The following is a 17,985-nucleotide window of genomic DNA, read 5'->3' as shown; positions in this document are numbered from 1 at the left end:
AACAATACAGCTACGCCTTGGAAACATGAATTGAGGGAAAAAATTGGAGAAAACAATCAGTATGGTTCCCCCCCTTCTTTTTAAGAGCAAAAACAAGTAAAACCAAATAATGTATTTTTAAGCATACACACACGGTAGAACAAAAAGAACGCAAATCGTATGATTGAGGATACAGTGCTTACCTCCGAGTGTAAGACAGGAGGATGGGACAGAGGAAATCCCATATTACACAGAAATTGTCCTTAAGATCTGGTTTTGGGCACAGATGGCGGGTTAATGGGTGTTCATTGTATCAACATAGAGCAGAGGACAAGCAGGGACCAGCAGTGATACTGTGGAATGAGCCAAGTTCCACAACAGTAGAACAGTAGGGCCCATCCAGGGCCCCTGATGTGTTTAGGAAGAAAAACACAACTTAATGAACCCTAAGTCAATTTCGTTCCTCAACCAACTTTCTGTACGGCGCAGCCAAGCCATGTCCAGTCTTTATTTCTTTCCCATTATCAAATGGTATTCTGCTGGAATTCTCTTCATAGGAATCAGTAACTTAGGATAAATAACTGGATTCATGTCAAGATTGACCATATCAGGCTTTCTAATGTGGGCTTCGAGCATTGTGGGTTCCTTGCTTCCCACTCCCTTTCCTGCTCTCTCTTTTCCTGCTTTCCTTTCTTTGTTTATTTGTTCCCTCCTTTCTTTCTTCCTTTCAACTTTTTATCATAAAACAATGCCAACAGTACGGAACTGGAGCGAAAGCTTTCAGGGCCCTGGTGTTCCCACCTCAGCTTCAATATCTGTGCCTTCTCATCCGTCTACGTCTGCACCCGCTTCCTCCTCCTCCCCAGAATTACTGGGGCAAGTCCCTGGAGTGGCATCATTTCATGTGCAGATATTTCGGTAAGTATCTCTAAAAGCTCAGAGTCTCTTTTAAAACCATGAGCAATTACCATTATCCTATCAAAATCAATTATTTCTAGTATTATGAAATATCCAGGCAGGGTTCACATTTGCCCTATTATCATTCTCTCTCAAAGATTTTATTTTTAAGGTTTATTTATTTGTTTATTTGTTATTTATTTGTTTATTTATTTATTTGTTTATTTATTGGGGCAGAGGGAACGAGAAAATCTCAAGCAGATTCCCCCACTGAACATGAAGCCCTATGCCGGGCTTGATCTCGCGACCCAGGAGATGATGACCTGAGACCAAATCAGGAGTGGGCCTCTTAGCCGACCGAGACACCCGGGCGCCCCTCTTGTAGCTGAAGTCAGGAGCCAGTGAAGCTCCCTCATTGTGGTCAGGAGCATAGGCTTTCCAGTCTCCTTTAACTTGCTTCTGTTTCACTTCCTGCCTTTTTTCCTTGCAATCTTGCTGTTTTTCAGCTCTATTGCTTATCTCGTAACAACTAAGGTACCAGCAACCAGATTAGATCGTTTTGACACATTTTCCACTGTCTGGGTGCTGCCAGCTGTATCCTTTCCGTGTCATGTAACCTCTGCTTCTGTGTTTCCTGTGCGCTGGCCGTGAGCTGTCGACCAGACTAGGCTCCGTGGAGCAGGGGCTGGCAAGCTGCAGCCTGTAGGCGGGCTACTTCCCGCCCAGGCTTGTTGGTGTACATGGTGTCTTATCGGAACCCAGCCCTGTTCATCTGCGTGTTGTTTCTGGCGCTTCCCCTGCTACAAGGACAGAGTTGGGTAGTTGGGACAGAGACCACAGGGCCATCAAAACCTAAAGTATTTCCCATCTGGTCCTTTGCAGAAAGAGGCTACCAGGCTCTGGATTAGAGGCTGGTCATATTCTGGGTTGATATTTTCCTTGGGTGTGTATGCTCTTCCCTGGGAAGACTATTCTGTTGGTTTTCTCTCTTTCTCTGCTCTTTGGAGCCGGAGATAGACACACCTGGCCCCTTGATTCACTGGATTTGAAAAGTGTTGATGCGCTAACTCCGTCTTTTCCCGCGGGCATGAACTGGGATATTCCTACAGAAAATATTCCTATCCGTGATTTGCAAAAAAATCTAGCTTGCTTCAGCCCAATTTTGAAATTCTACATTTTTTGCTACAAGTATTCCACAAAATGGTTGTTCTTTCAACCATGTCCCTGTTTGGGAAGTAGGGAGAGGACGCACTTTCCTTCCGGTCTTTATTTCTCAAAGCCTGTTTAAACGTGCCGTGTTCACAGGTGGCAGTGGAGACCAGGGCTGTCATAGCCTGGATGGAGAAAATCCCCTTTGTCCTGGGCGGCAACCTGCAGGGGGGCGAGCTGGTGGTGGCTTACCCCTACGACATGGTGCGGTCCCTGTGGAAGACGCAGGAGCCCAGCCCCACGCCTGACGACCACGTGTTCCGCTGGCTGGCCTACTCCTACGCCTCCACACACCGCCTCATGACGGACGCCAGGCGGAGGGTGTGCCACACAGAGGACTTCCAGAAAGAGGACGGGACAGTCAATGGGGCCTCCTGGCACACTGTCGCCGGAAGTAAGTCCCTGGTGGCCTTGCTGTCATTGTAGAGCCAAATGGTAAGCGTTGGCTGGGACAGGGAGGGACCCAGACATCCCTTACCTTTGGCATGGGGGTAGTCATGACTGTAGTCTGCCTTTGACTGTAGTCCGCCAACGCTCTATACAGACTCCTCCTTCGTCCTTCTGATAGTCTTGGGGGGTGTGGCTACTCCCCGTTTTATGAATGAGTTCACCAGGGCTTGGAATCTGAAGGGATCTCTCCAAGCAAGAAAGGGGGCAGAGCCACACCTGTTTGGCTCTGTGATCTGTTCTTAGCCCCGAGCTATTCGGGTTCTGCAGGGTCAGAGATGGGTAGATGTAGACTTGGAAGGAAGGAATTATCAGATCGAAAAGTGAAACCAGCAGAGGAGCAGAGAGCATGCGTGTGCTGGTGCTGGGGCCAGAGTGTGTTTACCCAGAACTGTGCCCATCATGGGCGTGTCCCGTGCTGTAGGTCCCCAGAAGGTCCGGGCATCGACCCCACACTCAGGTGTGAAGTGACTTCAAGCTGCAGGTGTGTCCTGAGGCCCAGCGTGTGACGAACACCATTTCACACACCTCCCGTCCGCTGGGAGGTCAGACCAAGGCATTCGGTCGAAGCTTGCCTATGTGTGATGTGGGGAGTGTACGGTTTCATTCCTGGCATCCACATGGGATCAGATGGGCCCCCAGCAGGGACTTCGGGAATTCCTTTGCAGCAGCCACAGAGGACCCTGGGCTCCCATTTCCGGATAAGCTTTCCTTGCTGAATCCAAGCTGAGCTGGCCCAGGGCTCCCAGCCAAGGAGGTAAGAGGATATCCCATTCCCTAAGGTGCCTCAGCTTTGGGATGGCAAGACCCCACGCAGAATGCTGTTGCTCTTTGTCTCGGCTTTGAGGGGGTTGTCGAACTGCGGATGAACTTGAGAAATATTCCAGGTCAACTGGACCTAGACTCACACTCTGGCTCATCCCCCAGATGCCGTAGGGCCCCAGGGGAGTTCCTGGACCTCTCTGAACCCTGTATTTTCCATCTGTGAAATGGGCACATTGGTAACAATGAAGATGGTGGACCTTCGGGACTGTCATGAGGTTCGCATGGTGGCAGGTGTGGGGCGTCCTCTGTCCAGCTTACCAGAGAAGCATGCCACGGGGACCCGTCCCCTGTCTGCCTCCCCCCTCTCCCGTGGTATTTGTTCACCATCACACCTCCTGCTCTCTGTTTCCCTAATTAACCATCATCTGATTTCCCTTTGCTAGATTCAGCCTTCACATGCTTTTCAGGTATGTGTCCGTGCTTGGGAAAAGAAAACTGAAAAGCAAATATCTTTGTTCCCGTGACCATGTTTTAACATGTACAGAAAGCTTGCCCATTTCTTCTGGGTTGCCTACCTACCCCGCAGCGGTGTTTTGTTTATTTACTATCATAGTTTGGCCCTGCACAAAATTTTTTTAAAAAAATGGCAAATCCCTGTTGATTCAGAGAATTTTCTAATGGCCCCAAATCATTCTCGCTTCTCCATCTCAGCCCTGAGAACCGGCGACAGCCTTAACGTGAACGTTCTGTTTCCCTTTCCCGGCTGCCGCGACCACGTCGGGTACGGACCCAGCCAGAGTCACCGGCACCGGGGAGAGTGGCCGGCGCTGGGTCCGTCGCCACGTGTGACAGAGCTGGCTGCCACATAGTCACACGCGCAACGTTTGATTTTTTCCTATCAATTATATTTTCCATTATTGCGGGGGCTTTCGTGGCAGGGCCGTGCGGCAGCTCGAGCCTTCTTAATCATCCTCCCTCCCGGCGGCGTGAGGAAGTGCGCGGACGCCTCTCTCTGTGGATTAATGAGATGTGACTTCCATTTCCTCCCCTCCCCTGACTCTCCGCTCCCTGTTCTTGTTCGGGTCTTGCTCATTAGCCGTGACCGACAGGCAGCGGTTAACGGAGATGGGGCTCTGGGGAGCCCGCTTCGGGAGAGCTCAAAACACACATTGTTCGTAGTGTGTGTGTGTCACCTCCAGAGTGACGCCAGGCCCTCTTGGTCCCCGGGCTGCCACCCCACGTTCTCTGGCCCCCGCGACAAAGTGCACGTTGAGCTGGAGATGGGCGCCCGGGCCTCGAGGAAGGTGCAGCTCCGTGCTCCTTGCAGAAGCCACGGCAGTGGGATTCTAGGCCAGGAGAGCACAGGAACGTCTCGCTGGTCCCGCTGGGACCCGGGGTGTGTGGGGGTCTGTCTGGGTCATGCCGCAGGTCCTTGCCCACATATCACGCTTTCAAAGCCATTCCTGACCCAGGATTCTCGACTCATGCCATTTGCTGCCGGGCCGGAAGTCAGCAGCGTTAGCCCAGGTGAAGCTTTTCCACCCTGGCTTCCCAGCACGTCACCGAGTCCTCCGGTACTTCTAGTGCTTCAAAGACACAAGGCAGGGTGGCAGAGCCCCTCAGAGTTGCACGGGTAACACTGATTTGTTTCCGTGCCAGCAAGGCCTGGAAGGTTGGGAGATGAAAATCCTCTGTGCACAGAGGCCCCTGGTGCACTCAGCGTGTCCTGCCCTTGCTAACTAGTGGCCATGGCGTCTGAGGCCCCCCTCTGCCCTCTCATAATGCCACATGCGGGTTCAAGTGGATACGTTGACATGGCGTTTTGACCAAGCTCCTCCAGCTAGACCAGGCCCCTTTGAAGGAGGTGCCCTTAATGTGCGTGACAGGGTTCCCTCTCCCATCCCGCAGCTCTCTGCCTCCGTCTTATCACAGATGTGGTCAAAGGTCCGTCTGCCGACACGGGAGTGGTTGAAATCTGGAATCCGCCCGAGAGAGTGGCTGTGTGTTTTGTACCATTTTGCCCGTGACTGTAGCGATCGGGCTGTTGTGGAATTTCTCTGGATACCCCAAGCCATGAGTCCTAATCAGGTGTTTCTACTGGGCAGTTCGCCGCTGAGCATGATGGCGAGGTAGGCAAGGAGAGTAGATGCGGGGTGAGGACAGAGGCCGCGTGTGCAGGAGGACCTGCTCCTTTGATAAGTCACCACACAGAAACCCAGCACTTCCCGCTCTGCTCTCTTAGCCCTGACCCTAAAAACCCAAGGACGGCTCGTGGAGGGGCCTGTGGTCACGCACAGCATAGCTGCCGTGTGTTCTTGCTGATCTGATCACCCTGTTGCTCAAAACCAGAAATGTCTGGAAGAACTTTATGCCACCTACCATTCATTTCTTCGCTTCACAAATACTGGGAGCCGTACTAGGTTAAATTAAGGGTCTTGGGATGTGGTTATCCCGAGTTACCTAGATGGGTCCTAAAATCATTGACAAATGTCCTTATAAGGGACAGAGGAGAAGCCACGTGAAGCCAGAGGCAAAGGTAAGAGCAATGCAGCCACAAAACAAGGGACGCTGGGGGCGACCCCATAACGGAAGCAGGAAGAGGCGAGAAAGTTTTCTCCCTTAGAGCCTCTGCAGTGAGCACAGCCCTGTCGGCACCTCGATCTCAGACCCCCAGCCTCTAGAACTACGGGAGGATACATTTCTGCTGTTTTAAGTCCCCCAGTTTGTGGTCATTTGTAACCGCAGCCCTGGAAGGTTAATGCGGGGCCCAACTCCAGGCCAGGCTGTGCGTTTCATGTCCTGTTGCAACAGTGTCGGGATGTTTGAGATCTGTCTGCTGCCAGGCGCGGGGGGTGAGTGCGTCCACCCAGCAGACCCCAGGCAGCCCAGCCCTGGAGAGAAGAGCAAGGCCTTGGTGTCACACACACCGAGGTTCAAATCCTGACTCTGGCTCTTTCCAGACACGTGGTTCTGGATACAGTTCTTGGCTGTTCTCTACCTCCATTGTCTTCCTTGTGACCCTGGGCTCTGCTGCCTAAGTCTCTGTTGAATTTGTGGTCAGTGGAAGCAGAGCACTAAGGACAGGTCCTGGCTCATGGGTGGCACATGGGTAACCATAGAGAAAAGCTCCATCCACCACTTCGAGTCCATACTGCTCATTCATGGTGGCTTTATTTTTAAAAATGGTGTGTTAAACTGGGTTTACTGAGCAGAATTTTATCAGTCTTCCTTTTGCCAGCGATGTTCCCAGACGCACCTGTCTTCCCCAGAAACCATTCTGGCTGCAGCCCTGCTCTCTCTCCCCCGCGCCTCCCCTCGTCTTTGCTGTCATTCCTTCGCAGTCTGCAGCAGGTACTGGACACCTCCTTGTTCCAGTGAGGTCGTCCGAATCCCGTTCTTGAACGTTCTTGCTGTCTCCCTCCTGCCCTGGGAGCACGGTTTGGTGACAGCGTTGTCCGGTTGGCTCGGCAGGTCTCAACGATTTCAGCTACCTTCACACAAACTGCTTCGAGCTGTCCATCTACGTGGGCTGTGACAAGTTTCCGCACGAGAGCGAGCTGCCCGAGGAGTGGGAGAATAATCGAGAATCCTTAATCGTGTTCATGGAGCAGGTACGGCACCAGCACATGCCAGGGTGGGGGCCGTAAGGGAAGGGGCCGGTCAGGGGACTGAAGGCCTGAGCCTGAGTCCAGTTAGTGCTTCAGATCTGGCCGTCGTGCTGGGCCAGCCCCAGACGGTGCCGGAAGAGCCAGCATCTGTCCACACCTGATTCGGCCCCCGAAGTGAGCTGTAAAGCCTCATTGATCACTCACACTGGGTTATGGTGAGTGTGACCGGATGCCACCCTGTGGGGTGGGGGTGACATGTGTCTGAGCCAGCATGCCCAGGCCCCTTGTGCTAGTCTGCTAGGGTTGCATAAAAACATAGGCCCCCCAGCGGGGGGCAGGGGGGCTCAAGCAAAAGAAATTGAGTTCTGGAGGCTGAAGTCCAAGATCAAGGTGTTGGCAGGTTGGTTTCATTTGGAAGAGCCTCCTTGGCTGGCAGATGTCTGTCTCCTCCCCATGTCCTCACATGGTCTTTCCTCCGTGCACACATGCTCCTGATGTCTCTGTGGGTCCACAGTCCTCTTATAAGGGATTCAGATTGGATCTGAGCCCACCTGAATGACCTCATTTTAATTTCATCACCGCTTTGAAGACACGGTATCCAGATATAGTCACGTTCTAAGATCCCGGAAACAAGGACTTCACCATGGGGATTGTTGGAGGATACTGGGGTGTCCATCATGGCTGTGAGGCTGAGAGGCCCTGCCGTGGGTGTGTGAGGCTCCTGGGAGTGGGTCTCCTGAGCCCCTCCCAGGCTTCTGATTACAATTGGTGAGGGAGGAAGCCCTGCTGGGACCCCCAGAACCCTCCGTCACCTTCCCTTGTCCTGCTCGCGAGGACCCACCCATCCTGTAGCATCCCGTAAACCAGTCTAGTTCGGTGCTACAATCAATCCAGTAATATCCACGCCCCACTAAGGAACAAACAAACTGGAAACCAGAGGAATAAACAAAAGGGCCACTTCCGTGACTCCCATCCATTAGGAAGCGTGACCCTGAGGCTCACAGGATCAGGCACGGAGGCCGCCCCTTCCAGGAGTTGTTGTAGATGAAGCACAAGACAATTTCAGGCCATGGCTCAGCTGCCAGCTTCCTGGTTCTTACACCTCCCACTCCACTGATCTTGGCAGAGGTCAGCCCTGGCACCTAGTGTCCCAGTCTGTCCCACAAGGATCCCCGGAGACTCTGTGCAATCCCCAGTACACTTGCCGGCACAGCATGTGTGAACCTGTTCTTCCCCCTTGGGCAGATGCAAACGCGCTGTCTGTCCGCACCCTGGAATTTTGCGAGGGAAGGCACTTTTTCATTTTCTCTATGAAAAGAGAGAAGGCTCTGATCATCCTAAAAGAATCCTGTGTCCCGTGCTGTGGATAAAGGGCCCGGGCACAGTAATACGTACAATGTCATTGGAAATGATGGTGTACCACCGGGATTGTCACATTGTTCTACAGATAGGGAAACTGAGGCACAAGGTTCAGAGTGATGTGGGTCTTGTGACGCAACCAATTAGCGGAAGGGCCCTATGGACTGAGTTGTCATTTTTAAGAACGCCTTTGACTCTTTTCTCTCTGATTCTTAAGTCGTTGGGTTGACATGTTTGGTCCGTGGAGTTCAGGAAAGTCAAATGCACTAGAAAAAATTAAATTCTGTTTTTACTGGGTGCCTTTGACATGCACCATCTCAGATCCTAATATTTTTTACGCCTCTAGAATAGCGGAACTCCAGGGGAAGACTTCCCAGTGCACGGACCCAAGGGGAACACAGAAATTTACACACCAAATCCGGGTACAGCCAGGGAGTTTTTGAGCTAGATAAGGCTTTGAGAGGGTTCTTGGCGGCCCTGGGGTGGCATTTGGCTTACAGCCGTCACTGCGCACATGGGGTGGCATTTGGCTTACAGCCGTCACTGCGTTGTGAGCTCACCCGGTTCCTTGTCCCGTGTGCTGAGCAGGTCCATCGCGGCATTAAAGGTGTGGTGAGAGACTCCCATGGAAGAGGAATTCCGAATGTCATTATCTCCGTGGAAGGCATTAACCACGACATCCGAACAGGTAACTGCAAGCCTAGACGACCTGTCTCTCAGGAGGGAATGTCTGTTTTCTCAAAGCATTTTGTTTGGGTTAAAAATCACACGTCAAGTGCTGGAAACGTCTTATGGAGAGCCGAATTCTTGTCTTATGGAGAGCCGAATTCTTGTCTCCTTCCTTGGATTCCCCGTGGAGACCCTGGAAAGCAAGGTTTTGAGCCTGTACTTTCTGGCTTCTCCCTTATTCAGGTGAAAACCAGAAGTGCAGGGAGGGGTGAGGAGACGCTGGTGGCTTAAGACGCGGCTGGGAGCGGGTCCGGGGGTCGGACTCCCAGCGCCGGCATGCCCCTGCCGCTCAGGGCTTCCCCGCTGCTGGGAGACCCTTGTAGTTTTCCCTTGTGCCCAGGACCGTTGTCACCATGATAGCGCTCAGTGTGTATGGTGGCACATGAGGAAACAGTGACCTTGACTGTGGCAGGGACGTGTGCAGCCTGATGTGACAGGTGCACAGGGAAGAGAATTGTCTAGAAGCCCCCAGCAGGTTGTCCGCAGGCGTTCTGGAGGAGATGGTGTGTCCAGGGGCTTGTACACCCACGCACAGAGGTTTTCGGCCACCGGGAGACTCTGCGGAGCACCACGTCATTGCCCACATCATTGGGCAGGTGGCTTTGCTTTGGTTTCAGCTGAAGTGAGCGGGACATTGGGTCCTGTGCTGGTTTCCAGTGGGTGTCATGACAAATGACCATGGACTTAAAAAGTCAGAAATGTATTCTCTCACCGTTACGGAGCCCAGAGGTGTGAAACCCTGGTGTCAGCAGGGCGGTGCTCCCTCCCGAGCCCCCGGGAAGGACCCTTCCTCAGCTTTGGCAACTTCCTTGGCCACATCACTCCACTTCTGCCTCCATCTCCATGGCCTCCTCCTCTCTATCTCTTACAAAGACACCTGTCATTGGATTTAGGGTCCACCCAGGCCCTACAGGATGATCTCATCGGGGGATCCTTAATTATACCTGCAAAGATCCTTTTCCCAAATAAGGTTCCATTCATAGAGTCTCGGTAGTAGGATGTGGGCTTCCGGGGACCATGATTCAACCTACTCCAGGTCCCCCTGCCCTGGGCACAGAGCACAGACTCAGAAGCAAGAGAAGGGGAATGGTGACTGCCACGAGGAAGACCTGTTCAGCCCTCGGACACACTCGAACAAATGGGAGAAATGGGATATGAGGCCACTTGGCAAGTGTTTAATGCAGCCTGAACTTGACCTGTTGGTTCAAGAGCTGACCCTGGATGGCACGGCCAGTGGCCCAGGACAGACAGAGTTCCCAGAATATGTGACTGTCAGATTTAAAACAAGGGCGTTCCCAGGGAAACAAGACCACGTCCTGTACAGCCACGGGTACAGCCTGTGACGGCTGGAGGGGTCCCCAAGGTGCCGAGAAGCTCAGCCTCGGTCTGGCCCTGCCCCACCCCGTCAGGCAGTCCGTGGTTGCAGAGTCGATGCCTACTCAGCACCTCCTCGGCTGCTGGCTGGTCTCAGCCCCAGCCCCTGCGGGGTCACTGTGGTACCCTCCAAAGGCCATGTGGGATTGGGCTCTGGGGTACCTCCCGAAGCTCTTCTTCTGGGATGACCAGCTCTCTCGGTTTGCCCAGGACTGGCCTCATTTGAAAACTGAAAATCACGAGTCCCACTTTTGGTCAAATAGGAACAATCACTCCCCTGTGCTGCCTCGCCCGGTGCCCCTGCAGGCTCCCTCCTGGAGGCCCGAGGCCACGCGTCAGGGTCCTTGCTCTAGCAGGACCACCTTCGCTCTGTCTCCTGAGCCTCCTTCCTTCGAGAATCCCTCAGTCCCTTCCTTGCTTTCAGGTCTTTGTTCAGATGTCACTAGGTCAACAGAGCCAACCACGGTGACCACCTTTTCTAACACGCACATCTGCCCCACCACCTCTTGGCACCCCAACTTCTCCCATAGCCCCTCCACACCTGACGTCTGACGTCTGGCAGGAGAAGCTGGGACCTGCATCCTTCTGGCGTTTCTGCCGCTCCCCCACTGGGTCCCAGACCAGGGGTCCTGGACCCTTTTGTGCCCGATGAAGTATAAGCACACTGCCTGGCATTCCGTGGGTGCTTAATAAATATTTGTTGAATGAATGAATGAGTTCGAATGAATGAATGCACATGGCATGATGTTTCTGGGAGTACACAGAGGGGCTGAGCCGGGATCTGAGCCAGGGGCTAGGAACTGTGAATGCCGTGCCCCAGCCCTTGTCCCCATGCTGTCCCTCCTAAGGGGACAGGAGCCTCTTCTCCAGACTGTTCACATGCACTAATAGACCTGGTCCTTCTGACAAGCGATCTCATTTGACCTTTGAGGAAACGGAGCCTCTGGGACTGAAGAAGGGGCTAGGCTGGGCTTCAGACTTGCCCTGCTGTCCTTCAGTGCCAGGCTAACCTGAGAGCCTGCTGGCATGCCTGCTACAGAAGGACAAGGATTGCTCCCATGGGTGGATTGTAGCCGACATGCCGCAGAGCAGTAGGCCGCTGTGTAATGCTGTGATACTCCTCGCTGTCCTCATCTGTCTACTCTTTGTCCTTGAGGACCTGGTAGTCGCTGCCTGTGAGCTTTCCCACCACGCAGCGTGGCGTTCGGTACAGGCCGCCCTTCACGGGTGTACCCCAGGCCGCGCGTTCATTCCCGGACTCATTCACTCGTTCTTCCGTTCACTGACAGGTTCTGAACTTGAGATGCGTGGGATCGCCGCGGGGTGCGGCCATCATTACGATAGAAGGGGCTGCTGTATCTGGGCCCGCATTGGACTTACATTTTAAACATTGCTAACAAGCTCCTGTAAAAAAAGAATTCACAAAAATTCCTAGAACATTCTTGGGATGATTAGCACTTTGTATACATGTGAGAAAACAGGAGGGTTTTAAACGGGGTGGGAGAGAGAGAGTCCGCTGAGCCCCACAGGCCAGAAGACAGTGCTGTGCCCCATGAGCTTGGAACCACAAGGCTCTTGTGATCACAGAGGTGGTTTGGATGAGCCGATGAGAGCCGCCTCCCCCTCTCCCTTTATTTCCTTCCTGAAATAATTTCCCAGTGTATTCTCATGATAGATGAGCTCCGCACTTTGCATGTGGTTCCTTATCATATTTATTTCAGCGTCTTAGTGCTCAACATTTGCTCTGAATTTTCCTTGATCTCTCTCCGAGGTGTCTGTGATCTGACAAGTTTTCTTTCTGGAGGGATTTTGCACAAAATCAACAGGGGGATTGAAGTCCCAGGAGAGAGAAGCTAGTCAGAGTGTTTCTAAACGCATGCAAGTATGTTGGCCAAACGCCTGGCTCAGAATGCCCCCGGACTGTCCTCTGTGTGGCGGACACAAACCTGCCCTTCTACCAAATGGACATGTGACAGTATCTGGGTCGTCCCTCCATCCACCATGGTGCGCGACACCAGCCGCGTCCCCATCCCCCCTCTCCTACAGCTCCTAGAGCATTCACCCTTGAATACAGATCTGGTCACCCGGTGGGCTAGCAACCTACTATGCTGACCCCTGAATTCCATGAAGTGGATGATTCTAGACTTTACTGGTCATTGGGGGAAGAAGCTGAGATTATAAGAGCCTTGGGGAGAATTGCGAGGAAAGCCTAACCAAGAATATCTGGGGGAAAGGGTGCCGTGCGGGCAGAGGAGAGAGTCTGTGTTTCAGAAGTGGAAACTTGGGGGGAGGAGTCAAGATGGCGGAGAAGTAGCAAGCTGAGACTGCTTCAGCTAGCCGGAGATCAGCTAGATAGCTTATCTAAAGATTGCAAACACCTGAAAATCCATCGGCAGATCGAAGAGAAGAACAGCAATTCTGGAAACAGAAAAACAACCACTTTCTGAAAGGTAGGATCGGCGGAGAAGTGAATCCAAAGCGACGGTTAGATAGACCCCGGGGGGAGGGGCCGGCTCCCGGCAAGCGGCGGAGCAACCGCGCACAAAATCAGGACTTTTAAAAGTCTGTTCCGCTGAGGGACATCGCTCCAGAGGCTAAACCGGGGCGAAGCCCACGCGGGGTCAGCGTGGCCTCAGGTCCCGCAGGGTCACAGAAGGATCGGGGGTGTCTGAGTGTCGCAGAGCTTGCGGGTATTGGAACGGGAAAGCCGGCTGGCTGCAGAGACAGAGCCGACAGTAAGCTCACAACTCGGTGTTACCTTGAACCGGTCGCAGGCTCGGTGAGCTCGGAGCGCGGCCGGAGGTCAGGCAGACGGGAGTAACTGGGCGCAGTTCTCTGAGCGCGCACTGAGGAGTGCGGCCCTGGGCTCTCGGCTCCTCCGGGCCGGAGACCAGGAGGCCGCCATTTGTATTCCCGTCCTCTGGAACTCTACGGAAAGCGCTCAGGGAACAAAAGCTCCTGAAAGCAAACCCGAGCGGATTATTCACCCTGGCCCCGGGATAAGGGCGGTGTAATTCCGCCTGGGGCAAAGACACTTGAGAATCACTACAACAGGCCCCTCCCCCAGAAGATCAACAAGAAATCCAGCCAAGACCAAGTTCACCTACCAAGGAGTGCAGTTTCAATACCAAGGAGAGCAGCAGAATTCCAGAGGAGGAGAAAGCCAAGCACGGAACTCATGGCTTTTTTCCTGTGATGTTTTTTAGTCTTGCAGTTAATTTAATTTTTTCTTTTTCATTTTTTTTTTTCTCACCTTCGGGTAAAATTTTTTTTAACTGTTACCTTTTTCTTTTTTAACGATTTTATACTAGTTTATCTAATATATATATTTTTTCTTTTTTACATTTTTCTTAGGTGTATTCTTTTTTTAAAAATTCTTTTCTTTTCTTTTTGTTTTGTGTTTTTTTTTTTCTTTCTTCCTTTTTGAACCTCTTTTTATCCCCTTTCTCCCCACTCACGATTTTGGATCTCTTCTAATTTGGTTAAAGCATATTTTCCTGGGGTTGTTGCCACCCTTTTAGTATTTTACTTGCCCCTTCATTTAGTCTTATCTGGACAAAATGACAAGACGTAAAAATTCAACACAAAAAAAAGAACAAGAGGCAGTACCGAAGGCTAGGGACCTAATCAATACAGACATTGGTAATATGTCAGATCTAGAGTTCAGAATGACAATTCTCAAGGTTCTAGCCGGGCTTGAAAAAGGCATGGAAGATATTAGAGAAACCCTCTCGAGAGATATAAAAGCCCTTTCTGGAGAAATAAAAGAACTAAAATCTAACCAAGGTGAAATCAAAAAAGCTATTAATGAGGTGCAATCAAAAATGGAGGCTCTAACTGCTAGGATAAATGAGGCAGAAGAAAGAATTAGTGATATAGAAGACCAAATGACAGAGAATAAAGAAGCTGAGCAAAAGAGGGACAAACAGCTACTGGACCACGAGGGGAGAATTCGAGAGATAAGTGACACCATAAGACGAAACAACATTAGAATAATTGGGATTCCAGAAGAAGAAGAAAGTGAGAGGGGAGCAGAAGGTATACTGGAGAGAATTATTGGGGAGAATTTCCCCAATATGGCAAAGGGAACGAGCATCAAAATTCAGGAGGTTCAGAGAACGCCCCTCAAAACCAATAAGAATAGGCCCACACCCCGTCACCTAATAGTAAAATTTACAAGTCTCAATGACAAAGAGAAAATCCTGAAAGCAGCCCGGGAAAAGAAGTCTGTAACATACAATGGTAAAAATATTAGATTGGCAGCTGACTTATCCACAGAGACCTGGCAGGCCAGAAAGAGCTGGCATGATATTTTCAGAGCACTAAACGAGAAAAACATGCAGCCAAGAATACTATATCCAGCTAGGCTATCATTGAAAATAGAAGGAGAGATTAAAAGCTTCCAGGACAAACAACAACTGAAAGAATTTGCAAATACCAAACCAGCTCTACAGGAAATATTGAAAGGGGTCCTCTAAGCAAAGAGAGAGCCTACAAGTGGTAGATCAGAAAGGAACAGAGACCATATACAGTAACAGTCACCTTACAGGCAATACAATGGCACTAAATTCATATCTCTCAATAGTTACCCTGAATGTGAATGGGCTAAATGCCCCTGTCAAAAGACACAGGGTATCAGAATGGATAAAAAAACAAAACCCATCTATATGTTGCCTCCAAGAAACACATTTTAAGCCCGAAGACACCTCCAGATTTAAAGTGAGGGGGTGGAAAAGAATTTACCATGCTAATGGACATCAGAAGAATGCAGGAGTGGCAATCCTTATATCAGATCAATTAGATTTTAAGCCAAAGACTATAATAAGAGATGAGGAAGGACACTATATCATACTCAAAGGGTCTGTCCAACAAGAAGATTTAACAATTTTAAATATCTATGCCCCCAATGTGGGAGCAGCCAACTATATAAACCAATTAATAACAAAATCAAAGAAACACATCAACAATAATACAATAATAGTAGGGGACTTTAACACTCCCCTCACTGAAATGGACAGGTCATCCAAGCAAAAGATCAGCAAGGAAATAAAGGCCTTAAATGACACACTGGACCAGATGGACATCACAGATATATTCAGAATATTTCATCCCAAAGCAACAGAATACACATTCTTCTCTAGTGCACATGGAACATTCTCCAGAATAGGTCACATCCTCGGTCCTAAATCAGGACTCAACCGGTATCAAAAGATTGGGATCATTCCCTGCATATTGTCAGACCACAATGCTCTAAAGCTAGAACTCAACCACAAAAGGAAGTTTGGAAAGAACCCAAATACATGGAGACTAAACAGTATCCTTCTAAAGAATGAGTGGGTCAACCAGGAAATTAAAGAAGAATTGAAAAAAATCATGGAAACAAATGATAATGAAAATACAACGGTTCAAAATCTGTGGGACACAACAAAGGCAGTCCCAAGAGGAAAATATATAGCGGTACAAGCCTTTCTCAAGAAACAAGAAAGGTCTCAGGTACACAACCTAACCCTACACCTAAAGGAGCTGGAGAAAGAACAAGAAAGAAACCCTAAGCCCAGCAGGAGAAGAGAAATCATAAAGATCAGAGCAGAAATCAATGAAATAGAAACCAAAAAAACAATAGAACAAATCAACGAAACTAGGAGCTGGTTCTTTGAAAGAATTAATAAAATTGATAAACCCCTGGCCCGACTTATCAAAAAGAAAAGAGAAAGGACCCAAATAAATAAAATCATGAATGAAAGAGGAGAGATCACAACTAACACCAAAGAAATACAAACTATTATAAGAACATACTATGAGCAACTCTACGGCAATAAATTTGACAATCTGGAAGAAATGGATGCATTCCTAGAAACATATAAACTACCACAACTGAGCCAGGAAGAAATAGAAAGCCTGAACAGACCCATAACCAGTAAGGAGATTGAAACAGTCATTAAAAATCTCCAAACAAACAAAAGCCCAGGGCCAGACGGCTTCCCGGGGGAATTCTACCAAACATTTAAAGAAGAACTAATTCCTATTCTCCTGAAACTGTTCCAAAAAATAGAAATGGAAGGAAAACTTCCAAACTCATTTTATGAGGCCAGCATCACCTTGATCCCAAAACCAGACAAGGATCCCACCAAAAAAGAGAGCTATAGACCGATATCCTTGATGAACACAGATGCGAAAATACTCAACAAAATACTAGCCAATAGGATTCAACATTACATTAAAAGGATTATTCACCACGACCAAGTGGGATTTATTCCAGGGCTGCAAGGTTGGTTCAACATCCGCAAATCAGTCAATGTGATACAACACATCAATAAAAGAAAGAACAAGAACTATATGATACTCTCAATAGATGCTGAAAAAGCATTTGACAAAGTACAACATCCCTTCCTGATCAAAACTCTTCAAAGTGTAGGGATAGAGGGCACATACCTCAATATCATCAAAGCCATCTATGAAAAACCCACCGCAAATATCATTCTCAATGGAGAAAAACTGAAAGCTTTTCCGCTAAGGTCAGGAACACGGCAGGGATGTCCATTATCACCACTGCTATTCAACATCGTACTAGAGGTCCTAGCCTCAGCAATCAGACATCAAAAGGAAATTAAAGGCATCCAAATCGGCAAAGAAGAAGTCAAATTATCACTCTTCGCAGATGATATGATACTATATGTGGAAAACCCAAAAGACTCCACTCCAAAACTGCTAGAACTTATACAGGAATTCAGTAAAGTGTCAGGATATAAAATCAATGCACAGAAATCAGTTGCATTTCTCTACACCAACAGCAAGACAGAAGAAAGAGATATTAAGGAGTCAATCCCATTTACAATTGCATCCAAAACCATAAGATACCTAGGAATAAACCTAACCAAAGAGACACAGAATCTATACTCAGAAAACTATAAAGTACTCATGAAAGAAATTGAGGAAGACACAAAGAAATGGAAAAATGTTCCATGCTCCTGGATTGGAAGAATAAATATTGTGAAAATGTCTATGCTACCTAAAGCAATCTACACATTTAATGCAATTCCTATCAAAGTACCATCCATCTTTTTCAAAGAAATGGAACAAATAATGCTAAAATTTATATGGAACCAGAAAAGACCTCGAATAGCCAAAGGGATATTGAAAAAGAAAGCCAACGTTGGTGGCATCACAATTCCGGACTTCAGGCTCTATTACAAAGCTGTCATCATCAAGACAGCATGGCACTGGCACAAAAACAGACACATAGATCAATGGAACAGAATAGAGAGTCCAGAAATAGACCCTCAAATCTATGGTCAACTAATCTTCGACAAAGCAGGAAAGAATGTCCAATGGAAAAAAGACAGCCTTTTCAATAAATGGTGCTGGGAAAATTGGACAGCCACATGCAGAAAAATGAAATTGGACCATTCCCTTACACCACACACAAAAATAGACTCAAAATGGATGAAGGACCTCAATGTACGAAAGGAATCCATCAAAATCCTTGAGGAGAACACGGGCAGCAACCTCTTCGACCTCTGCCGCAGCAACATCTTCCTAGGAACAACGCAAAAGGCAAGGGAAGCAAGGGAAAAAATGAACTACTGGGATTTCATCAAGATCAAAAGCTTTTGCACAG

At 49.4% G+C, this 17,985-nt stretch overlaps 1 protein-coding gene across 1 annotated transcript in view; it reads left to right on the top strand.

The window, feature by feature from the left end:
• The window catches only part of CPXM2 (carboxypeptidase X, M14 family member 2), a 136,126-nt gene that overhangs the window by 108,922 nt on the left and 9,219 nt on the right, over nucleotides 1-17,985 (top strand). Inside the window, exons 11-13 of the mRNA XM_059398759.1 lie at nucleotides 2,182-2,479; nucleotides 6,769-6,908; nucleotides 8,853-8,952. Coding sequence (XP_059254742.1) covers nucleotides 2,182-2,479; nucleotides 6,769-6,908; nucleotides 8,853-8,952 — 538 coding nt within the window. The remainder of the gene's footprint in view (nucleotides 1-2,181; nucleotides 2,480-6,768; nucleotides 6,909-8,852; nucleotides 8,953-17,985) is intronic.

Source organism: Mustela nigripes, chromosome 4 (assembly GCF_022355385.1).
Source record: "Mustela nigripes isolate SB6536 chromosome 4, MUSNIG.SB6536, whole genome shotgun sequence".
In the NCBI taxonomy this organism is placed as follows: Eukaryota; Metazoa; Chordata; class Mammalia; order Carnivora; family Mustelidae; genus Mustela; species Mustela nigripes.
Note: the sequence above shows the minus strand (reverse complement) of the source record. Positions and strands in the feature narration are given on the sequence as shown.